This window comes from Ranitomeya variabilis, chromosome 2, assembly GCF_051348905.1.
Source record: "Ranitomeya variabilis isolate aRanVar5 chromosome 2, aRanVar5.hap1, whole genome shotgun sequence".
Lineage (NCBI taxonomy): Eukaryota > Metazoa > Chordata > Amphibia > Anura > Dendrobatidae > Ranitomeya > Ranitomeya variabilis.
This window is the reverse complement of record NC_135233.1, coordinates 421,711,217-421,736,602: the sequence shown is the minus strand read 5'-3', so window position 1 is coordinate 421,736,602 and position 25,386 is coordinate 421,711,217. Positions and strand designations below refer to the sequence as shown.

Here is a 25,386-nt window from a genome sequence, read left to right as displayed (position 1 = left end):
TTTTTTCACTTTTGTCAACTTCACCATATGGCGGCTTGTTTTCTGCGCATCAAGAAATAAAAAATCCAAGTGAAATGGTGAAAAAATACAATTCTCTCATAATTGTTGGAGTTTTACTTTTACAGGGTTTATTGTGCTGTAAAAATGACCCGGTGTGATTACCACGATACCAGACGTGGATTTGTTTTTCTATATAGATTACCGTATATACTCGAGTATAAGCTGACCCGAGTATAAGCCGACCCCCCTAATTTTGCCACAAAAAACTGGGAAAACTTATTGACTCGAGTATAAGCCTAGGGTGGAAAATGCAGCAGCTACCGGTGAATTTCAAAATTAAAAATAGATGCTCCATACTGTTCATTATGGCCCCATAGATGCTCCACATAAAGCTGTACCACATAATGCTCTGCACTGTTCATTATGGGCCCCATAGATGCTCCACATAAAGCTGTGCCATATATAATGCTCTGCACCGTTCAGTATAGCCCCATAGACGCTCCACGTAAAGCTGCCCCATATATAATGCTCTGCACAGTTCATTATGGCCCCATAGATGCTCCATAGAAAGCTGTGCCATATACAATGCTCTGCACCTTTGATTATGGCCCCATAGATGCTCCATAGAAAGCTGTGCCATATACAATGCTCTGCACCTTTGATTATGGCCCCATAGATGCTCCATAGAAAGCTGTGCCATATACAATGCTCTGCACCTTTGATTATGGCCCCATAGAAAGCTGTGCCATATACAATGCTCTGCACCTTTGATTATAGCCCCATAGATGCTCCATAGAAAGCTGTGCCATATACAATGCTCTGCACCTTTGATTATGGCCCCATAGATACTCCATAGAAAGCTGTGCCATATAAAATGCTCTGCACCTTTGATTATGGCCCCATAGAAAGCTGTGCCATATACAATGCTCTGCACCTTTGATTATGGCCCCATAGAAAGCTGTGCCATATACAATGCTCTGCACCTTTGATTATGGCCCCATAGATGCTCCATAGATAGCTGTGCCATATATAATGCTCTGCACCTTTGATTATGGCCCCATAGATGCTCCATAGATAGCTGTGCCATATACAATGCTCTGCACCTTTGATTATGGCCCCATAGATAGCTGTGCCATATATAATGCTCTGCACCTTTGATTATGGCCCCATAGATAGCTGTGCCATATACAATGCTCTGCACCTTTGATTATGGCCCCATAGATAGCTGTGCCATATACAATGCTCTGGACCTTTGATTATGGCCCCATAGATAGCTGTGCCATATAAAATGCTCTGCACCTTTGATTATGGCCCCATAGATAGCTGTGCCATATATAATGCTCTGCACCTTTGATTATGGCCCCATAGATAGCTGTGACATATACAATGCTCTGCACCTTTGATTATGGCCCCATAGATAGCTGTGCCATATACAATGCTCTGCACCTTTGATTATGGCCCCATAGATAGCTGTGCCATATATAATGCCCTGCACCTTTGATTATGGCCCCATAGATAGCTGTGCCATATATAATGCCCTGCACCTTTGATTATGGCCCCATGGATAGCTGTGCCATATATAATGCCCTGCACTTTTGATTATGGCCCCATAGATAGCTGTGCCATATACAATGCTCTGCACCTTTGATTATGGCCCCATAGATAGCTGTGCCATATATAATGCTCTGCACCTTTGATTATGGCCCCATAGATGCTCCACATAAAGCTGTGCCATATATATAATGCTCTGCACCGTTGCCCCATAGATACTCCACATAAATCTGTGCAATATACAATGCTGCTGCTGCAATAAAAAAAAAAAACACATACTCACCTCTCTTGCTTGCAGCTCCTCAGCGTCCCGTCCCGGCGTCTCTCTGCACTGACTGATCAGGCAGAGGGCGCCGCGCACACTATATGCGTCATCGCGCCCTCTGACCTGAACAGTCAGAACAAGAGGACGCGAAGACAGAGCGGCGCCCGGCGTGTGGAACGTGGACAGGTAAATATGACATACTTACCTGCTCCCGGCGTCCCTGGCTCTTTCTCCCGGACAGCTGGTCTCCGGGTGCCGCAGCCTCTTCCTCTGTCAGCGGTCACCGTTACCGCTGATTAGAGGAATGAATTTGCGGCTCCACCCCTGTGGGAGTGGAGTCCATATTCATTTCTCTAATGAGCGGTACCATGTGACCGCTGAACAGGGGACGAGCTGCGGCACCGAAGACCGTGGGACGGGCAGGGGGAGCGCCAGGAGCGCCGGGACTAGGTGAGTATGCGACACGCTCTCTCCCCCTCACCCGCCGACCGTGACTCGAGTATAAGCCGAGAGGGGCACTTTCAGCCCAAAAATTTGGGCTGAAAATCTCGGCTTATACTCGAGTATATACGGTAATCTATTTTCATGTCTTTATTTTTCAAAGGGTAAGAGGCGGAGGACGGTACACTTACGGGGGCTTCTCACAAAATTAGAATATCATCATTAGGCTAAGTGCACACGTTGCAGAATTGCCGCGGAAATTTCCGCGGAAATTCTGCGCCTCCTGCCGCGGGTATATCGCATGCAGAATTGGCATGCATATTCCCACAGAAAACTAGCGTTTTGCAAGCATTTTGAGCTTGCAGAATGCTAGCGTTTTCCAAGCGATCTGTAGCATCGCTTGGAAAACTGATTGACAGGTTGGTCACACTTGTCAAACTTAGTGTTTGACAAGTGTGACCAACTTTTTACTATAGATGCTGCCTATGCCGCATTATAGTAAAAGATAGAATGTTAAAAATAATTTAAAAAAATGGTTATACTCACCTTCTGGTGGCCCGATCTCCTCAGCGGCTTCCGTTCCTATAGATGCTGTGTGTGCAGGACCTTCCATTGAAGTCGCGGTCACGTGACCGCGACGTCATCGCAGGTCCTTCACACACCCCATCTATAGGAACGGAAGCCGCTGAGGAGATCGGGCCACCAGAAGGTGAGTATATCACTATTTTTTATTTTAATTCTTTTTTTTTTTTAACCAATTATATGGTGCCCAGTCCGTGGAGGAGAGTCTCCTCTCCTCCACCCTGGGTACCAACCGCACATGATCTGCTTACTTCCCGCATGGTGGGCATAGCCCCATCCGGGAAGTAAGCAGATCAATGCACTCCTATGTGTGCAGAATCGCCGCGATTCCGCAAATTTAATGAACATGCTGCGTTTTTTTCTGGAATGTGATTCCGCTCAGGACAAAAATGCAGCATGTGCACAAAAAATGCGGATTGCATTCTTTTAAATAGGATGCTTAATGTGAGCGTTTTTTCGCGGTTTTATAGCGTTTTTATAGCGAAAAAACACGAAAAAAACGCGAAAAATCTGCTAGGTGTGCACACAGCCTAAAGTGAATTTATTTCAGTTCTTCAATGCAAAAAGTGAATCTCCTGTATTCTATAGAGTCATTACACACAGAGTGATCTATTTCACGTGTTTATTTCTGTTAATGTTGATGATTATGGCTTACAGCCAATGAAAACCCAAAAGTCATCAGTAAAATTAGAATACTTTATAACATCAGCCTGAAAAATGATTGTAAAATCCGAAATGTTCCCTACTGAAATGTATGATCAGTAAATTCCCTCAATACTTGGTCAGGGCTCCTTTTGCATCAATTACTGCATCAATGCGGCGTGGCATGGAGATGATCAGCCTGTGGCACTGCTGTGGGGTTATGGAAGCCCAGGTTGCTTTGATAGCAGCCTTCTGCTCGTCTGCATTGTTGGGTCTGGTGTCTCATCTTCCTCTTGACAATACACAGAGATTCTCTATGGGGTTAAGGTCAGGCGAGTTTGCTGCCAATCAAGCCCAGTGATACTGTTGTTTTTACACCTGGTATTGGTACTTTTGGCAGTGTGGACAGGGCTCAAGTCCTGCTGGAGAATGACATTTCCATCTCCAAAAAGCTTGTCGGCAGAGGGAAGCATGAAGTGCTCTACAATGTCCTGGTAGACGGCTGTGCTGACTTTGGTCTTGACAAAATACAGAGGACCTACACCAGCAGATGACATGACTTCCCAAACCATCACTGATTGTGGAGACTTCACACTAGACCTCCAGCAGCTTGGATTGTGGCCTCTACACTCTTCCTCCAGACTCTGGGACCTTGACATCCAAATGAAATGCAATATTTACTTTCCTTGTGGAGTGTGTCCGTGACGCCTTCTGGACATCTGTCAGTCAGCAGTCTTCCCCATGATTGTGGAGCTACTGAAACAGACTAAGGACCTTTATAAACACTTAGGAGCCTTTGCAAGAGTTAATTGTTAATTATTCTAATTTACTGAGATAATGACTTTTGGGTTTTCATTGGCTGTAAGCCATAATCATCAACATTAACAGAAATAGACAAGTGAAATAGATCACTCTGTGTGTAATGACTCTATAGAATACGAGTTTCACTTTTTGTATTGAAGAACGGAAATAAATTCACTTTATGATGATATTCTCATTTTGTGAGAAGCCCCTGTATATATTTTATAAAACTTTTTTTAGTTTATTTTTTTAAGTCCCTCTAGGGGTCTATAACACAGCATTTAGCGGATATCCAAGCAATTTAAATGTGGCCTTTATGATCAGAGCCATCCGCGGCCTGTCTGGCTACGTAACTCAGCCGCCATCGTCATGGTCTGATGTGGGGTCCGCACCATACAGCACATAGCGACCAGTGACAGAACTGTGCCTCCAGCATTATTTTGACATTTTTGATAGTTGCAGATGACACCATTTCTATGGTCGTCTCTTGAAGAGTGTGAGGGTCTCGCTGATGTAGTTGAGCAGTAGATAAAGGGTTACAGTCGCCACCTCTACCAGGTCCAGTCATTCATTATTGCTGCCCCGACTTTGATTGACAGGAGGTTGTATAGTTGGAATACCCCTTTTCACTTAGGCGATGTTCATATGTCCAGTGATCATCTGTTAGAACGGATCCAGCATCAATTTGTTGGCAAAAAAGGTCCACCGACAACTTTTTTGTTCATTTTTAATAAACTGATTTCAACTGAATCTATTTTTTTTAACATAAGTCTATGGAAAATGGATCTATTATTAGCCATTCATGATCTTCTATTTCACATGATCTAGTAAGTAAAAAAACCCTGATTTTTCTCAAATGGAAGGAAACGGACCGCTAATTAACACATCCGTTTTCCATAGACTTCAATGTTAAAAAAAAGGATCCAATTGAAATCAAATTTATTAAAAACGGACAGAAAATTTGTGTCTGCAGAACTTTTTAGCCAATGTGTCCGTTCTAACGGCCGATCACTGGACATTGCCGTACTCCTCTGACCGTCTGCCGATAGCAGTGGCCTCCGCCATCCTAGTGCCCGGAGGGACAGGTAGCGCCCTCTTACAGCCACAGCTGGTGCCAGCGCATTCACTGTGCGCCCAGTATGAGGACAGAGACACATCCTGCCGTGTTCCAGGTCAAACCGCTAAGTGGTGTAATGCTGGCGCTCTTCATTACATCCCCTGTGCTGCTGGGAGCGCTGAGCTCACTGGTGTTTGTGTTGGCGCCAGGTATTACAGAGGAGACTCGCTGAGCGCCGGCTCATACAGGCTACACTGCAGATGTTGTTGTAGAACCTGATACAGATGTAGCAGAGCTCGGCTTGTCTCCACGCCTGGGATTCAGTAGTGTGACATCTTGTTGGAGGGCCCATCCTGGCGCACAGATGTAGCAGAGCTCGTCTTGTTGGAGGGCCCATCCTGGCGCACAGATGTAGCAGTGCTCATCTTGTTGGAGGGCCCATCCTGGCGCACAGATGTAGCAGAGCTCGTCTTGTTGGAAGGCCCATCCTGGCACCCAGATGTAGCAGAGCTCGTCTTGTTGGAGGGCCCATCCTGGCGCCCAGATGTAGCAGAGCTCTTCTTCTTGGAGGGCCCATCCTGGCGCTCAGATGTAGCAGAGCTCGTCTTGTTGGAGGGCCCATCCTGGAGCCCAGATGTAGCAGAGCTCGTCTTGTTGGAGGGCCCATCCTGGTGCACAGATGTAGCAGAGCTCGTCTTGTTGGAGGGCCTATCCTGGCGCACAGATGTAGCAGAGCTCGTCTTGTTGGAGGGCCCATCCTGGCGCACAGATGTAGTAGCGCTCGTCTTGTTGGAGGGCCCATCCTGGCGCACAGATGTAGCAGAGCTCGTCTTGTTGGAGGGCCCATCCTGGCACACAGATGTAGCAGCGCTCGTCTTGTTGGAGGGCCCATCCTGGCGCACAGGTGTATCAGAGCTCGTCTTGTTGGAGGGCCGATCCTGGCACACAGATTTAGCAGCGCTCGTCTTGTTGGAGGGCCGATCCTGGCACACAGATGTAGCAGAGCTCGTCTTGTTGGAGGGCCCATCCTGGCGCACAGATGTAGCAGCGCTCGTCTTGTTGGAGGGCCGATCCTGGCGCACAGATGTAGCAGCGCTCGTCTTGTTGGAGGGCCCATCCTGGCGCACAGATGTAGTAGCGCTCGTCTTGTTGGAGGGCCGATCCTGGCGCACAGATGTAGCAGAGCTCGTCTTGTTGGAGGGCCCATCCTGGCGCACAGATGTAGCAGAGCTCGTCTTGTTGGAGGGCCCATCCTGGCGCACAGATGTAGCATAGCTCGTCTTGTTGGAGGGCCGATCCTGGCACACAGATGTAGCATAGCTCATCTTGTTGCTGGGCCCATCCTGGCGCACAGATGTAGCAGTGCTAGTCTTGTTGGAGGGCCCATCCTGGCGCACAGATGTAGCAGCCCTCGTCTTGTTGGAGGGCCCATCCTGACGCCCAGATGTAGCAGAGCTCGTCTTGTTGGAGGGCCCATCCTGGCGCCCAGATGTAGCAGTGCTAGTCTTGTTGGAGGGCCCATCCTGGAGCACAGCTGTAGCAGAGCTAGTCTTGTTGGAGGGCCCATCCTGGTGCACAGATGTAGCAGAGCTCGTCTTGTTGGAGGGCCTATCCTGGCGCACAGATGTAGCAGAGCTCGTCTTGTTGGAGGGCCCATCCTGGCGCACAGATGTAGTAGCGCTCGTCTTGTTGGAGGGCCCATCCTGGCGCACAGATGTAGCAGAGCTCGTCTTGTTGGAGGGCCCATCCTGGCACACAGATGTAGCAGCGCTCGTCTTGTTGGAGGGCCGATCCTGGCGCACAGATGTAGCAGCGCTCGTCTTGTTGGAGGGCTGATCCTGGCGCACAGATGTAGCAGCGCTCGTCTTGTTGGAGGGCCGATCCTGGCGCACAGATGTAGCAGCGGTCGTCTTGTTGGAGGGCCGATCCTGGCGCACAGATGTAGCAGAGCTCGTCTTGTTGGAGGGCCCATCCTGGCGCACAGATGTAGCAGAGCTCGTCTTGTTGGAGGGCCCATCCTGGCGCACAGATGTAGCAGAGCTCGTCTTGTTGGAGGGCCCATCCTGGCGCACAGGTGTAGCATAGCTCGTCTTGTTGCTGGGCCCATCCTGGCGCACAGATATAGCAGAGCTTGTCTTGTTGGAGGGCCCATCCTGGCGCACAGATGTAGCAGCGCTCGTCTTGTTGGAGGGCCCATCCTGCGCACAGATGTAGCAGAGCTCGTCTTGTTGGATGGCCCATCCTGGAGCACAGATGTAGCAGAGCTCGTCTTGTTGGAGGGCCCATCCTGGCGCACAGATGTAGCAGAGCTTGTCTTGTTGGAGGGCCCATCCTGGTGCACAGATGTAGCAGAGCTCGTCTTGTTGGATGGCCCATCCTGGAGCACAGATGTAGCAGAGCTCGTCTTGTTGGAGGGCCCATCCTGGCACAGAGATGTAGCAGAGCTCGTCTTGTTGGAGGGCCCATCCTGGCGCACAGATGTAGCAGAGCTCGTCTTGTTGGAGGGCCCATCCTGCACACAGATGTAGCAGAGCTCGTCTTGTTGGATGGCCCATCCTGGAGCACAGATGTAGCAGAGCTCGTCTTGTTGGATGGCCCATCCTGGAGCACAGATGTAGCAGAGCTCGTCTTGTTGGAGGGCCCATCCTGGCACAGAGATGTAGCAGAGCTCGTCTTGTTGGAGGGCCCATCCTGGCGCAGAGATGTAGCAGGGCTCGTCTTGTTGGAGGGCCCATCCTGGCGCAGAGATGTAGCAGAGCTCGTCTTGTTGGAAGGCCCATCCTGGCACACAGATGTAGCAGAGCTCGTCTTGTTGGAGGGCCCATCCTGGCGCAGAGATGTAGCAGAGCTTGTCTTGGTGGAGGGCCCATCCTGGTGCACAGATGTAGCAGAGCTCGTCTTGTTGGAGGGCCCATCCTGGCGCACAGATGTAGCAGAGCTCGTCTTGTTGGAGGGCTCATCCTGGCGCCCAGATGTAGCAGAGCTCGGCTTGTCTCCACGCCTGGGATTCAGTAGTGTGACATCTTGTTGGAGGGCCCATCCTGGCGCACAGATGTAGCAGAGCTCGTCTTGTTGGAGGGCCGATTCTGGCGCACAGATGTAGCAGAGCTCGTCTTGTTGGAGGGCCTATTCTTCTCTTGCTGTCCCTTCGTTAGCGGGGATTTCACTTTGATTGTAACTAGCGACTTCTTTTATTTGCAGATCTTGGATGAGGTGGAGCGGAGGAGGGGGATTTCTGCTGCACTCGTCTACCCGTTTATGAGGAGTCTGATGGAGTCTCCCTTCCCGGCTCCTGGGAAGACAATCCGAGTGAAGACGTTCCTCCCGGGCGCAGGGAATGAGGTACTGGACAGGGGTATTATCTTCAGCGCCCCCATGTGGTCACTTGGACATTTAATTGCCTTTCATTGTCACTTTAGGTCATCGAGCTGCGGAGACCGATGGATTCACGGCTGGAACATGTGGACTTCGAGTGTCTCTTCCGATGCCTCAGCATCCGGCAGATTATCCGGATATTTGCCTCGCTGCTGCTGGAGAGAAGAGTTATATTTGTGGCAGAGAAGCTGAGGTAAGGACTGGAACTGAGGAGCGCTGCTCGGTGGATGCAAGAGATTCAGGATCTGCTGTATTTAGTGCTCGGAGTCTGCAACCTGCGGCTGTCCAGCTGTGGAGAAACTGTGACCCCCCAGTATGGCCAGACTGCAGTGTGGTGACATCACAGGGAGGGTGGTGACATCACAGGGAGGGAGGAGAAGGGTGGTGACGTCACAGGGAGGGAGGAGAAGGGTGGTGACTTCACAGGGTGGGAGGCGAAGGGTGGTGACTTCACAGGGTGGGAGGAGAAGGGTGGTGACTTCACAGGGTGGGAGGAGAAGGGTGGTGACATCACAGGGAGTGAGGAGAAGGCTGGTGACGTCACAGGGTGGGAGGAGAAGGGTGGTGACATCACAGGGAGGGAGGAGAAGGGTGGTGACTTCACAGGGTGGGAGGAGAAGGGTGGTGACATCACAGGGAGGGAGAAGGGTGGTGACTTCACAGGGTGGGAGGAGAAGGGTGGTGACGTCACAGGGAGGGAGGAGAAGGGTGGTGACTTCACAGGGTGGGAGGAGAAGGGTGGTGACATCACAGGGAGGGAGGAGAAAAGTGGTGACTTCACTGAGTGGGAGAAGGGTGGTGACTTCACAGGGTGGGAGGAGAAGGGTGGTGACTTCACAGGGTGGGAGAAGAAGGGTGATGACGTCACAAGGAGGGGGGTGAAGGGTGGTGACGTCACAGGGAGGAAGAAGGGTGGTGACGTCAAAGGGAGGGACGAGAAGGGTGGTGACGTCACAGGGAGGGAGGAGAAAAGTGACTTCACAGGGTGGGAGGAGAAGGGTGGTGACGTCACAGGGTGGGAGGAGAAGGGTGGTGACATCACAGGGAGGGAGGAGAAGGGTGGTGACTTCACAGGGTGGGAGGAGAAGGGTGGTGACTTCACAGGGTGGGAGGAGAAGGGTGGTGACTTCACAGGGTGGGAGGAGAAGGGTGGTGACTTCACAGGGAGGGAGGAGAAGGGTGGTGACTTCACAGGCTGGGAGGAGAAGGGTGGCGACTTCACAGGGTGGGAGGAGAAGGGTGGTGACATCACAGGGAGGGAGGAGAAAAGTGGTGACTTCACAGGGTGGGAGGAGAAGTGTGGTGACTTCACAGGGTGGGAGGAGAAGGGTGGTGACATCACAGGGAGGGAGGAGAAAAGTGGTGACTTCACTGGGTGGGAGGCGAAGGGTGGTGACTTCACAGGGTGGGAGGAGAAGGGTGGTGACTTCACAGGGTGGGAGGAGAAGGGTGGTGACATCACAGGGAGGGAGGAGAAAAGTGGTGACTTCACTGGGTGGGAGGAGAAGGGTGGTGACTTCACAGGGTGGGAGGAGAAGGGTGGTGACATCACAGGGAGGGAGGAGAAAAGTGGTGACGTCACTGGGTGGGAGGCGAAGGGTGGTGACTTCACAGGGTGGGAGGAGAAGGGTGGTGACATCACAGGGAGGGAGGAGAAAAGTGGTGACTTCACTGGGTGGGAGGCGAAGGGTGGTGACTTCACAGGGTGGAAGGAGAAGGGTGGTGACTTCACAGGGTGGGAGGAGAAGGGTGGTGACATCACAGGGAGGGAGGAGAAAAGTGGTGACTTCACTGGGTGGGAGGAGAAGGGTGGTGACTTCACAGGGTGGGAGGAGAAGGGTGGTGACTTCACAGGGTGGGAGGAGAAGGGTGATGACGTCACAGGGAGGGAGAAGGGTGGTGACGTCAAAGGGAGGGATGAGAAGGGTTGTGACGTCACAGGGAGGGAGGAGAAAAGTGGTGACTTCACAGGGTGGGAGAAGGGTGGTGACATCACAGGGAGGGAGGAGAAAAGTGGTGACTTCACAGGGTGGGAGGAGAAGTGTGGTGACTTCACAGGGTGGAAGGAGAAGGGTGGTGACATCACAGGGAGGGAGGAGAAAAGTGGTGACTTCACTGGGTGGGAGGCGAAGGGTGGTGACTTCACAGGGTGGGAGGAGAAGGGTGGTGACTTCACAGGGTGGGAGGAGAAGGGTGGTGACTTCACAGGGTGGGAGGAGAAGGGTGGTGACATCACAGGGAGGGAGGAGAAAAGTGGTGACTTCACTGGGTGGGAGGAGAAGGGTGGTGACTTCACTGGGTGAGAGGAGAAGGGTGGTGACATCACAGGGAGGGAGGAGAAAAGTGGTGACTTCACGGGGTGGGAGGAGAAGGGTGGTGACTTCACAGGGTGGGAGGAGAAGGGTGGTGACATCACAGGGAGGGAGGAGAAAAGTGGTGACTTCACTGGGTGGGAGGCGAAGGGTGGTGACATCACAGGGAGGGAGGAGAAAAGTGGTGACTTCACTGGGTGGGAGGCGAAGGGTGGTGACTTCACAGGGTGGGAGGAGAAGGGTGGTGACTTCACAGGGTGGGAGGAGAAGGGTGGTGACATCACAGGGAGGGAGGAGAAAAGTGGTGACTTCACTGGGTGGGAGGAGAAGGGTGGTGACTTCACAGGGTGGGAGGAGAAGGGTGGTGACATCACAGGGAGGGAGGAGAAAAGTGGTGACTTCACTGGGTGGGAGGCGAAGGGTGGTGATATCACAGGGAGGGAGGAGAAAAGTGGTGACTTCACTGGGTGGGAGGCGAAGGGTGGTGACTTCACAGGGTGGGAGGAGAAGGGTGGTGACTTCACAGGGTGGGAGGAGAAGGGTGGTGACATCACAGGGAGGGAGGAGAAAAGTGGTGACTTCACTGGGTGGGAGGAGAAGGGTGGTGACTTCACAGGGTGGGAGGAGAAGGGTGGTGACATCACAGGGAGGGAGGAGAAAAGTGGTGACGTCACTGGGTGGGAGGCGAAGGGTGGTGACTTCACAGGGTGGGAGGAGAAGGGTGGTGACATCACAGGGAGGGAGGAGAAAAGTGGTGGCTTCACTGGGTGGGAGGCGAAGGGTGGTGACTTCACAGGGTGGGAGGAGAAGGGTGGTGACTTCACAGGGTGGGAGGAGAAGGGTGGTGACTTCACAGGGTGGGAGGAGAAGGGTGGTGACATCACAGGGAGGGAGGAGAAAAGTGGTGACTTCACTGGGTGGGAGGAGAAGGGTGGTGACTTCACAGGGTGGGAGGAGAAGGGTGGTGACTTCACAGGGTGGGAGGAGAAGGGTGATGACGTCACAGGGAGGGAGAAGGGTGGTGACGTCAAAGGGAGGGATGAGAAGGGTGGTGACGTCACAGGGAGGGAGGAGAAAAGTGGTGACTTCACAGGGTGGGAGAAGGGTGGTGACGTCACAGGGTGGCAGGAGAAGGGTGGTGACTTCACAGAGTGGGAGGAGAAGGGTGGTGACATCACAGGGAGGGAGGAGAAAAGTGGTGACTTCACAGGGTGGAAGGAGAAGGGTGGTGACATCACAGGGTGGGAGGAGAAAAGTGGTGACTTCACTGGGTGGGAGGCGAAGGGTGGTGACTTCACAGGGTGGGAGGAGAAGGGTGGTGACTTCACAGGGTGGGAGGAGAAGGGTGGTGACTTCACTGGGTGGGAGGAGAAGGGTGGTGACTTCACAGGGAGGGAGGAGAAAAGTGGTGACTTCACTGGGTGGGAGGAGAAGGGTGGTGACTTCACAGGGTGAGAGGAGAAGGGTGGTGACATCACAGGGAGGGAGGAGAAAAGTGGTGACTTCACGGGGTGGGAGGAGAAGGGTGGTGACTTCACAGGGTGGGAGGAGAAGGGTGGTGACATCACAGGGAGGGAGGAGAAAAGTGGTGACTTCACTGGGTGGGAGGCGAAGGGTGGTGACTTCACAGGGTGGGAGGAGAAGGGTGGTGACTTCACAGGGTGGGAGGAGAAGGGTGGTGACTTCACAGGGTGGGAGGAGAAGGGTGGTGACATCACAGGGAGGGAGGAGAAAAGTGGTGACTTCACTGGGTGGGAGGCGAAGGGTGGTGACTTCACAGGGTGGGAGGAGAAGGGTGGTGACTTCACAGGGTGGGAGGAGAAGGGTGGTGACTTCACAGGGTGGGAGGAGAAGGGTGGTGACATCACAGGGAGGGAGGAGAAGGGTGGTGACTTCACAGGGTGGGAGGAGAAGGGTGGTGACTTCACAGGGTGGGAGGAGAAGGGTGATGACATCACAGGGAGGGAGAAGGGTGGTGACGTCAAAGGGATGGATGAGAAGGGTGGTGACGTCACAGGGAGGGAGGAGAAAAGTGGTGACTTCACTGGGTGGGAGGAGAAGGGTGATGACTTCACAGGGTGGGAGGAGAAGGGTGGTGACTTCACAGGGTGGGAGGAGAAGGGTGATGACATCACAGGGAGGGAGAAGGGTGGTGACGTCAAAGGGATGGATGAGAAGGGTGGTGACGTCACAGGGAGGGAGGAGAAAAGTGGTGACTTCACTGGGTGGGAGGAGAAGGGTGATGACTTCACAGGGTGGGAGGAGAAGGGTGGTGACGTCACAGGGTGGGAGGAGAAGGGCGGTGACATCACAGGGAGGGAGGAGAAGGGTGGTGACTTCACAGAGTGGGAGGAGAAGGGTGGTGACTTCACAGGGTGGGAGGAGAAGGGTGGTGACATCACAGGGAGGGAGAAGGGTGGTGACTTCACAGGGTGTGTCGGAAGAGATGGGTCTTCAGGCTCTTTTTGAAGGTTTCGATGGTAGGCGAGAGTCTGATGTGTTGTGGTAGAGGGTTCCAGAGTAGGGGTGATACGCGAGAGAAATCTTGTATACGATTGTGGGAAGAGGAGATAAGAGGGGAGTAGAGAAGGAGGTCTTGTGAGGATCGGAGGTTGCGTGTAGGTAAGTACCGGGAGACGAGGTCACAGATGTATGGAGGAGACAGGTTGTGGATGGCTTTGTACGTCATGGTTAGGGTTTTGTACTGGAGTCTCTGGGCAATGGAGAGCCAGTGAAGGGATTGACAGAGGGGAGAAGCTGGGGAATAGCGGGGGGACAGGTGGATTAGTCGGGCAGCAGAGTTTAGAATAGATTGGAGGGGTGCGAGCGTGTTAGAGGGGAGGCCACAGAGCAGGAGATTACAGTAGTCGAGGCGGGAGATGATGAGGGCATGGACTAGGGTTTTTGCAGATTCTTGGTTGAGGAATGAATGGATTCGTGAAATATTTTGAGTTGAAGTCGGCAGGATGTGGAAAGGGCTTGGATATGTGGTTTGAAGGAGAGATCAGCGTCAAGGCTTACCCTGAGGCAGCGAGCTTGTGGGACTGGGGAGAGTGGGCAGCCATTTACTGTAATGGATAGGTTCATTGGGGGGGTCACGTGAGATGGGGGAAAGATGATGAATTCTGTTTTGTCCATGTTAAGTTTCAGAAATCTAGCGGAGAAGAAGGATGAAATAGTGGACAGACATTGAGGGATTCTGGTTAGTAGGGAGGTGATATCTGGTCCAGAGATGTAGATCTGTGTGTCATCAGCATAGAGATGATACTGAAAGCCATGAGATTCTATGAGCTGTCCCAGGCCAAAGGTGTAAATGGAGAAGAGCAGGGGCCCTAGGACTGAACCCTGTGGGACACCGACAGATAGGGGGCGAGGTGAGGAGGTGGTGTGTGAGTGGGAGACGCTGAATGTCCGGTCTGTTAGGTATGATGAGATCCAGAATAGGGCCAAGTCTGTGATGCCAAGGGATGAGAGGGTCTGTAATAATAGGGAATGGTCCACTGTGTCAAAGGCAGCCGACAGGTCCAGGAGGAGGAGGACAGAGTAGTGTCGCTTGCTCTTGGCGGTTAAGAGGTCATTGGTGACCTTAGTTAGGGCAGTTTCAGTGGAGTGGTGTGACCGGAAGCCAGATTGTAAGCGGTCGAAGAGGGAGCAAGAAGAGAGATGGGAGGACAGTTCAAGGTAGACGTGTTGTTCCAGTAGTTTTGAAGCATAGGGGAGAAGTGATATAGGGCGATAGCTAGATACAGAGGATGGGTCAAGAGAGGGCTTTTTGAGGATAGGTGTGATGGAGGCATGTTTAAAGCTTGAGGGGAAAACACCAGTTGTTAGTGATATGTTGAAGAGATGGGTTAGGGTTGGGATGAAGACTGTGGTGAGGTTTGGGATGAAGTGGGATGGGATTGGGTCAAGTACACAGGTGGTGAGATGTGATCTTGAGAGTAGAGTCGATCTTCTGTAATGGTGGAGAAGTTGGTTTTGGAGGTGGAGGGCTGGGAAGTCGGGAGGAAGGGCTCTTGGGGTTGTCGACTAAAACTGTCTCTGATGTTCTCAATCTTCTGCTTGAAAAATGAGGCAAAGTCTTCAGCTCAGATGAGTGGGGAGGGAGGAGGTGCTGGGGGACGGAGGAGAGAGTTGAATAACTGTTTAGGGTTGTGAGACAGGGAGGATATGAGAGATGAGAAGTAGGTTTGTTTAGCTGTGGCGAGTATGGACTTGAAAGGAGTGAGGGACTGTTTGAATGCGATGAAGTGCTCGTTGGAGTGGGATCTTTTCCATCTGCGCTCAGCAGCCCTGGAAGCTCGTCTCCGTTCTTTGGTCAGGCTGGTGTGCCAGGGCTGTCTGTTGATTTTGCGAGCTTTGGTATGTGTAAGTGGGGCAGCAGATTCCAAAGCTACAGCTATTGTGGTGTTGTATAGAGCGGCAGCGTCATCCGCATTGTGTAAGGAACTTATAACTGTGAGAGCGAGGAGGGATTCAGAGAATGAGTGTAGGTCAAGGTGTTTAAGATTTCTGCGAGGGTGTGAAAGTTACTATGGATATATCCAGACATGGAGGCAAGGGAACTGGTCCAGACACAGTGCAGCCCAAAATGTCACCATCCCGGTCAGTCCCTGCAGTGACAACGCCGCAGCATCGTGGACTGTGGCGGAATGCTATAATAATAATAATGAGTCACTGCTGTCCTGACACATGGATTTATGACAACTAAGCAGCTGATGGTGGCAGAGCTGGACCTCTGTCATCTGTGTCATTCACTGACCACTAGGGGACTTGATGGCATTTCCCCCAAATCCATGTTAATTCCAAAGACAGTCCGCTTCCAATGTTCATCATAACGTTCTACACAGATACAGCAGCGGATCTATGGGATAAGGCGCAGATACAACCACTACTAGTGTTCACCCAGAGCTTTACTGCCACCTACAGGTGCAATTAGGAATAGCACATACACTTCAAAGGACAGCGAACCTTTATAAGAGGGGCTGATATCAGTCACATATGGTGTAATGTCTGGGAGTTATATCAGTACTGGAGCATTATAAGAGGGGCTGATATCAGTCACATATGGTGTAATGTCTGGAGGTTATATCAGTACTGGAGCGTTATAAGAGGGGCTGATATCAGTCACATATGGTGTAATGTCTGGGGGTTATATCAGTACTGGAGCTATAAGAGGCTGATATCAGTCACATATGGTGTAATGTCTGGGGGTTATATCAGTACTGGAGCATTATAAGGGGCTGATATCAGTCACATATGGTGTAATGTCTGGAGGTTATATCAGTACTGGAGCGTTATAAGAGGGGCTGATATCAGTCACATATGGTGTAATGTCTGGGGGGTTATATCAGTACTGGAGCTATAAGAGGCTGATATCAATCACATATGGTGTAATGTCTGGGGGTTATATCAGTACTGGAGCGTTATAAGAGGGGCTGATATCAGTCACATATGGTGTAATGTCTGGAGGTTATATCAGTACTGGAGCGTTATAAGAGGGGCTGATATCAGTCACATATGGTGTAATGTCTGGGGGTTATATCAGTACTGGAGCGTTATAAGAGGGGCTGATATCAGTCACATATGGTGTAATGTCTGGGGGTTATATCAGTACTGGAGCGTTATAAGAGGGGCTGATATCAGTCACATATGGTGTAATGTCTGGAGGTTATATCAGTACTGGAGCTATAAGAGGCTGATATCAGTCACATATGATGTAATGTCTGGGGGTTATATCAGTACTGGAGCATTATAAGAGGGGCTGATATCAGTCACATATGGTGTAATGTCTGGGGGTTATATCAGTACTGGAGCATTATAAGAGGGGCTGATATCAGTCACATATGATGTAATGTCTCACACACAGTAGGGGGCACCTGACATATAACAGGGGGCTCCTCATTGCTGAGTACAGACCCTCATGTCCTCTTCTGTCTCCCCAGCACTCTGTCCAGCTGCTCTCACGCTGTCGTCGCTCTTCTTTACCCATTTTCTTGGCAACACACCTTCATCCCGGTGCTGCCGTCCTCCATGATTGACATCGTCTGCTGCCCCACGCCCTTCCTGGTGGGATTACTCTCAAACTCACTGCCGAAACTGAAGGAATTGCCGGTAGAAGAGGTGAGAACAAACTGCTGCCCCCCAATGATTGGGATGTGGGCCGCACCCCCTGATAGCGAGGATTTGTCCTGCGCCTCCCGAGTGATGCTACAGGGGCCCCCTGAAAATACGAGTATTACAAGAGGTAGTGGAACAGTGCCCAGCAAATAATAACCCCTACCTGCCCTGAACTTGGCAAATAGAAGAGTGCCCAAAAATAACTGTGCTCCTACTTTGCCACTACCATAATCGTGCTCCCCCACAGTGCCCCCATAGTAATAACGCCAGAATGCCTGCACCACTGAGGAGAAGCTCCCATGGCACACAGAGTCTCAGGTTACCACGTTTTGCAGTACCAGCTTTGTCCGGGAAATTTTAGGGAATATTTTATATACAGGTGCTTCTTACAAAATTAGAATACCATCAAAAAGTGAATTTATTTCCGTTGTTCAATACGAAAAGTGAAACTTGTATATTCTATATAGTAATTACACACAGAGTGTGCCTGCAACAGTGCAATAACAGGCGTTCAAAAGATCGTATCTGCACCAAATTGGTATTTATAAAAACGTCAGCTCCGCGCTTAAAAAATAAGCCCTCACCCTACCAGAGATCACAAAAAATGGAGACGCTACGGGTATCAGAAAATGGTGCCAAACTTTGGAATTTTTTTTTCACCACTTAAATAAAAAAGAACCTAGACATGTTAGGTGTCTGTTAACTCATAATGACCTGGAGAATCATAATGGCAGCTCAGTTTTAGCACTTAATGAACATGGAGGGGGAAAAAAAAAACTGTCGGAGTGCACTTTTTTTTTTTTTTTGCAATTTCACCACACTCGGGATATGTTAAAATCAATTGTGTCTTTCAAAACTACATCTCATCCCGCAAAAAAGCAAGCCCTTCACATGGCCATTTTGACCAAAAAATAAAAAAAGTTATGGAATCATCTTAACATGGTTGCACCACAACAATTAACATACCAAGTGCAAAAACAACATAAAATAAAGTATAGATTAAAAGTATTCTGGCAAAGTACGGTAATAAGACCTCAAATAAAGAGGCTTTTCTTGCTTAGAGAAAAAATTACGTTCCTAGAGGACCATTTGGAATTCTATTTAGGTGGAGAGTTATTCCTTAAAGCGAAGGACATTTCAAAGGAGTTATGAGAGAACATAATATCAATTATGTCAGCAATAGAGGGAGTGTTTCTTGTTAATCCTAATTTACTGAGATAATGACTTTTGGATTTTCATTGGCTGTAAGCCATAATCATCAACATTAACAGAAATAAACACGTGAAATAGATCACTCTGTGTGTAATGACTCTATAGAATATAGGAGATTCACTTTTTGTATCGAAGAACTGAAATAAATGAATGTTTTGATGATAATCTTTTGATAATTTTGTGAGAAGCCCCTGTATGTGCTGCCAAAAACGTCCACATAGTAAACCATGCTCATCAGGAGGGCCCCCTATAGCATCTGTGCCTCCTGTAGTGTCTGTGACCCCTGTAGGAATGGCTCCCCATGTAGCATCAGGTGTCCGCTGTAGCGTCTGTGCTCCCTGTAGAGTTTGTGCCTCGTGTAACGTCTGTGCCCCTGTTGGAATGGTGCTCTGTATATCGTCGGTGTCCCCTGTAGCGTTTGTGTCCCGTGTAGAGTCGGTGTCCCTGGTAGTGTCTCTTCTCTGTAGTAATGATGCCCCCTGTAGTGTCAGTGCCCCCTGTAGCATTGGCGTCCTCTGTAGTAATCGTGCCCCCTGTAGCGTCAGTGTCCCCTGTAGCATTGGTGTCCTCTATAGAGTCTGTGCCCCATATGTTACATCAGTGCCCCCTGTAGAGTTTGTGCCCCGTGTAGCATCTGTGCCCTGTGTAGCGTCGGTGTCCTCTATAACGTCTGTGCCCCCTGTAGGAATGGTGCCCCGTGTAGCATTTGTGCCCGTATATTTGTGTCCCCTGTAGCGTCTCTGCCCCGCATATTGTCAGTGTTCTCTGAAGCGTCTGTGCTCCCTGTAGTAATGGTGTCTCGTGTAGCGTCTGTGCCCCCCATAGTAATCCTGCTTCCCCATCCCATCATTCTGGTCATTTTTGGGGTCTCGGCTCAGTGGCAGCTGTACTGAGTTTTGTCACCTGTGCCCACCTGTCGTAACGTCTCCCTCTCCCCACAGGCGCTGATGGTGGATCTCGGCTCTGATCGATTTATAAGACAGGTGAGATTATACATCAGCTCTTAAAGGGTTAACATTCTGTGATCTGAGACTCATCCGTTACCGGACAGATCTGTGCCGAGATTTCTAGTTTAAAGGGGAAGCGACGAGCAGCAGCCCCTGTCTGACCATCCGGAAGCTGCGGTGGTGCTGGGACCGTGCCGCCATGTGGTGTGACTGCAGGGGGCACAGTTCTCCAATAATTGCTGATGGTGGTTTCTCTAAGGATCGCTGTAGGGAAAAGTTTATGAACCGGTCTTGTAACTTTTCCTCCATACTTTGTCAGATGTTCAGTACAATGTGTCTTCTGGGGCCCCCGCCCGTGGAGCCCTGGATGGGATCTTCTGCGCTATCTGCCATTATTGGGGGCTTCATATGTGGGAGTGATTCCCGCTGTATGATCTGTACTTACAGATGGATGATGAGGACGCCTTGTTACCCCGGAAGCTGCAGGCGGCTCTGGAGCAGGCGCTGGAGAGGAAGGGCGAGCTGATCGGTCAGGACTCGGACAGCGACACGGATGAAGGTGAGAGCGGTCATTATAGTCTATGGAGCTGATCACATGTCCGCGTTTAACCAGCAGCATGGATGACAAGAGCCAATCCAAGTCTATGGGTCCGTGGAAAACGGATGTCATCCCTGTGTCGTGTGTATCATCCATGTGCTGTACGTGTTTATCAGTGTGCAGCATAGGAGAAGTTTGGCAAATAATTTTTTTTAAGCCATGCTGAAAAAAAACGGATGACACTAATCCAACACGCTGACGGCACGCTAATCCAACACGCTGATCCAAAACGCTGATCCAAAACACTGATGGCACGCTGATTCAAAATGCTGATGACACTCTGATCCAAAACACTGATGGCACGCTGATGCATAACGCTGATCCAAAATGCTGACGGCACGCTGATGCAAAACACTGACGGCACGCTGTTGCAAAACGCTGACGGCACGTTGATCCATTCTAAGAGGAAAGGCGTGCACTCTGGGAGTATGGAGCTGGTGCAGGCTGAACCTGGATTGAATCCAGACAACTCAAAATTGAAGAAAACAACCGCACTCAGAATATGAATTTGCGTCATAGACGTGAAATTTTTAATAGGGAACACCACAGTGATTTAATCAAGTGTTGAGGTAACATTTGGACCCCTTGATGGGCCTTTATCAAACCTCACTGCAAAAACATAGAAAATCAGTATATTAGAAATCATCTAAAAAGAACAAAATCATCAAGAAAAATAGACAAAATACAGTAGAATAAAACAAAGCGATGCAAAAAATGCCAAAAAGGGTATCCAGAGTAGGAGGCGTACAAAAGTTTAAGGAGTACCCATATAAACAGACAATAGTATACAAAAAGACAATATATACAATATATACAAATGATGCCCAAAGAAAATGTGTAATAAATGGAATGATCAAGGCTGCAGGAGGGCAAGAGCAGAAAAGGTAGGCAACGCTGCATAGCCAATATGCAGGGCTATAGCCTTTTCAGAAATGACCGTACAGATAAGCGAGGGGGAGGGGTGTTTCTGTATGTAAAATCGTCCTTAAAATCCATCCGGCGTGATAATATAGGTGAATTTAATAAAAATGTAGAGTCCCTGTGGGTGGAGATAAGGGTAGGGGGAAAAAATAATAAATTACTGATAGGGGTTTGTTATAAATCTCCAAAAATAATGGAAGCAATGGAGAATATCCTCGTAAAGCAATTAGATGAAGCTGCGCCTCAAGGAGAAGTCATTATTATGGGGGACTTCAACTACCCTGAAACAGATTGGGGAACAGAAACCTGCAGTTCCAGCAAAGGTAATCGGTTTTTGACAACTATGAGAGACAATTACCTTTCACAACTGGTTCAGGACCCAACAAGACCCAACAAGAAGGGGGGCACTGCTAGACCTAATATTAACAAACAGGCCAGACCGCATATCAAATATAAGGGTTGGGGGTCACTTGGGGAATAGTGATCACAAAATAATAAGTTTTCGTGTATCCTTTAATAAGATGTGTAGTAGAGGGGTGACAAGGACACTAAACTTCAGGAGGGCAAATTTCCAACGGATGAGAGATGATCTTGGTGCAATTAACTGGGACAATATCCTGAGACACAAAAATACACAAAGAAAATGGGAGATGTTTATTAGCATCCTGGATAGGACCTGTGCACAGTATATACCGTATGGGAATAAACATACTAGAAATAGGAGGAAACCAATATGGCTAAATAGAGCTGTAAGGGGCGCAATAAGGGACAAAAAGAAAGCATTTAGAGAATTATAGGAAGTAGGTAGTGATGAGGCATTAAATAAATACAGAAAATTAAATAAATTCTGTAAAAAGCAAATCAAGGCAGCAAAAATTGAGACAGAGAGACTCATTGCCAGAGAGAGTAAAAATAATCCCAAAATATTATTTAACTACATAAATAGTAAGAAACTAAAAAATGAAAGTGTTGGCCCCCTTAAAAATAGTCTGGGGGAAATGGTGGATGAGGATGAGGAAAAAGCCAATATGCTAAATGACTTTTTTTCATCAGTATTTACACAAGAAAATCCCATGGCAGACAAAATGACTAGTGATAAAAATTCCCAATTAAATGTCACCTGCTTAACCCAGCAGGAAGTACGGCGGCGTCTAAAAATCACTAAAATTGACAAATCTCCGGGCCCGGATGGGATACACCCCCGAGTACTGCAGGAATTAAGTACAGTCATTGATAGACCATTATTTTTAATCTTTAAAGAGTCCATAATAACAGGGTCTGTACCACAGGACTGGCGTATAGCAAATGTGGTGCCAATATTCAAAAAGGGGACAAAAACTGAACTCGGAAATTATAGGCCAGTAAGCTTAACCTCTACTGTGGGTAAAATCCTGGAGGGCATTCTAAGGGATGCTATACTGGAGTATCTGAAGAGGAATAACCTCATGACCCAGTATCAGCATGGGTTTACTAGGGACCGTTCATGTCAGACTAATTTGATCAGCTTTTATGAAGAGGTAAGTTCCGGACTGGACCAAGGGAACCCAGTAGATGTAGTGTATATGGACTTTTCAAAAGCTTTTGATACGGTGCCACACAAAAGGTTGTTACATAAAATGAGAATAATGGGGATAGGGGAAAATATGTGCAAGTGGGTTGAGAGCTGGCTCAGGGATAGGAAACAAAGGGTGGTTATTAATGGAGCACACTCGGACTGGGTTGCAGTTAGCAGTGGGGTACCACAGGGGTCAGTATTGGGCCCTCTTCTTTTTAGCATTTATTAATGACCTTGTAGGGGGCATTCAGAGAAGAATTTCAATATTTGCAGATGACACTAAACTCTGCTGGGTAATCAATACAGGGGAGGACAATTTTATATTACAGGATGATTTATGTAAACTAGAAGCTTGGGCTGATAAATGGCAAGTGAGCTTTAATGAGGATAAATGTAAGGTCATGCACTTGGGTAGAAGTAATAAGCTGTATAACTATGTGCTTAATTCTAAAACTCTGGGCAAAACCGTCAATGAGAAAGACCTGGGTGTATGGGTGGATGACAAACTCACATTTAGTGGCCAGTGTCAGGCAGCTGCTACAAAGGCAAATAAAATAATGGGATGCATTAAAAGAGGCATAGATGCTCATGAGGAGAACATAATTTTACCTCTATACAAGTCACTAGTGCGACCACACTTAGAATACTGTGCACAGTTCTGGTCTCCGGTGTATAAGAAAGACATAGCTGAACTAGAGCGGGTGCAGAGAAGAGCGACCAAGGTTATTAGAGGACTGGGGGGTCTGCAATACCAAGATAGGTTATTACACTTGGGGCTATTTAGTTTGGAAAAACGAAGACTAAGGGGTGATCTTATGTTAATGTATAAATATATGAGGGGACAGTACAAAGACCTTTCTGGTGATCTTTTTAATCATAGACCGGTGACAAGGACAAGGGGGCATCCTCTACGTCTGGAGGAAAGAAGGTTTAAGCATAATAACAGACGCGGATTCTTTACTGTAAGAGCAGTGAGACTATGGAACTCTCTGCCGTATGATGTTGTAATGAGTGATTCATTACTTAAATTTAAGAGGGGACTGGATACCTTTCTGGAAAAGTATAATGTTACAGGGTATATACACTAGATTCCTTGATAGGGCGTTGATCCAGGGAACTAGTCTGATTGCCGTATGTGGAGTCGGGAAGGAATTTTTTTCCCCAATGTGGAGCTTACTCTTTGCACATGGGTTTTTTTTGCCTTCCTCTGGATCAACATGTTAGGGCATGTTAGGTTAGGCTATGGGTTGAACTAGATGGACTTAAAGTCTTCCTTCAACCTTAATAACTATGTAACTATGTAATATATGAGACATGAAAATCCTGGTACAGTACATACATACGGAGTGTAAAGCATAACTGACCTTTCAAGTTAAGAGCAATGGAAGGAGAGGAGAACAATGTCCAGGACGGACGCAGCGGCTCCTGAGAGGAGTTAAAGAGAGTAATATAAAGTAACAATAGATAAAAGGCCAAGTAGCCCTAAAAATGCCATGAATAAAAAACACCTACCACTGAAGAAAAGAAGAAAATACGAGGATCCGGAATGGCACGGACAGGGAGTAAGATCCCTAAAAGCACTATGGATAGAGAGGCGCAAAGTCAGGGTACTAGAAACGCTAAAAGGTATGAAAATGGCGGCCCCAGAAGCGCTAAAAGATATGTGAATGGCGGTACCAGACATACGGTACCTGTGGGTCCAGAGGCAGGAATGTTGGTGGTGGTGTGAGCCATCATTGGTGGCCGGTGGGTTAAAATAGCCGTGGGACAGGAAGTGGGGTGGGGCGGGGGGAGCGCAAGCGCGTGGAGAGGAACGCAGGGAGCCAGCGTGGAACACGGCGCTGTGATGGCGCATGCGCAATGAAGGAGCCGCGCCTGCGCAGAGCGTAAAGGGCCAGTGTGTAGTGCAGTGCTACGGCGCATGCGCAAACAAGAGGACGTACAGCGCCTGCGAGATGGAAAGTGAAACGGGGAAGAGAAAGCCAGGAGAAGAGAGTGAAGGGGATGAGATATACTGTGAAGCAGAGAGATATGAAGTGTGTAAAAAAGGCAAGAACATGTTTAGAATGGAGAATATGAAGGGAAACTGATGCATAGGGAAAAAATGGGATGCAGTAAGGAAAGGAATAAAGGTAGAGTTAGAGGTACTGATATAGCTGGGGTGAAAATGCGGGATAAAAATAAAAAATAAAAAAATAAATGCGTAAATAAATAAAAAAATAAAATAAAGACAAAAAACGGAAGACATGGATAGCAACAGGGATGAAACTGGAAAAAATGAAAATTCTTTTCTTCAGTGGTAGGTGTTTTTTATTCATTGCATTTTTAGGGTTACTTGGCCTTTTATCTATTGTTACTTTATATTACTCTCTTTAACTCCTCTCAGGAGCCGCTGCGTCCGTCCTGGACATTGTTCTCCTCTCCTTCCATTGCTCTTCACTTGAAAGGTCAGTTATGCTTTACACTCCGTACGTATGTACTGTACCAGGATTTTCATGTCTCATATATTGGCTATGCAGCGTTGCCTACCTTTTCTGCTCTTGCCCTCCCGCAGCCTTGATCATTCCATTTATTACACATTTTCTTTGGGCATCATTTGTATATATTGTCTTTTTGTATACTATTGTCTGTTTATATGGGTACTCCTTAAACTTTTGTACGCCTCCTACTCTGGATACCCTTTTTGGCATTTTTTGCATCGCTTTGTTTTATTCTACTGTATTTTGTCTGTATTTTTCTTGATGATTTTGTTCTTTTTAGATGATTTCTAATATACTGATTTTCTATGTTTTTGCAGTGAGGTTTGATAAAGGCCCATCAAGGGGTCGAAACATTACCTCAACACTTGATTAAATCACTGTGGTGTTCCCTATTAAAAATTTCACGTCTGACGCAAATTCATATTCTGAGTTCGGTTGTTTTCTTAAATTTTGGCACGTTGATCCAAAACGCTTACGGCACGCTGGTCCAAAACGCTGACAGCACGCTGATCCTAAACGCTGCTGGC

At 48.8% G+C, this 25,386-nt stretch overlaps 1 protein-coding gene across 9 annotated transcripts in view; it reads left to right on the top strand.

The window, feature by feature from the left end:
• The window catches only part of DENND2B (DENN domain containing 2B), a 325,270-nt gene that overhangs the window by 287,373 nt on the left and 12,511 nt on the right, over nt 1-25,386 (top strand). For all 9 annotated transcript variants that reach the window (XM_077286630.1, XM_077286626.1, XM_077286625.1 and 6 more), the window contains 5 exons: nt 8,541-8,681; nt 8,759-8,907; nt 16,972-17,149; nt 19,300-19,341; nt 19,753-19,864. In XM_077286630.1, coding sequence (XP_077142745.1) covers nt 8,541-8,681; nt 8,759-8,907; nt 16,972-17,149; nt 19,300-19,341; nt 19,753-19,864 — 622 coding nt within the window. The remainder of the gene's footprint in view (nt 1-8,540; nt 8,682-8,758; nt 8,908-16,971; nt 17,150-19,299; nt 19,342-19,752; nt 19,865-25,386) is intronic.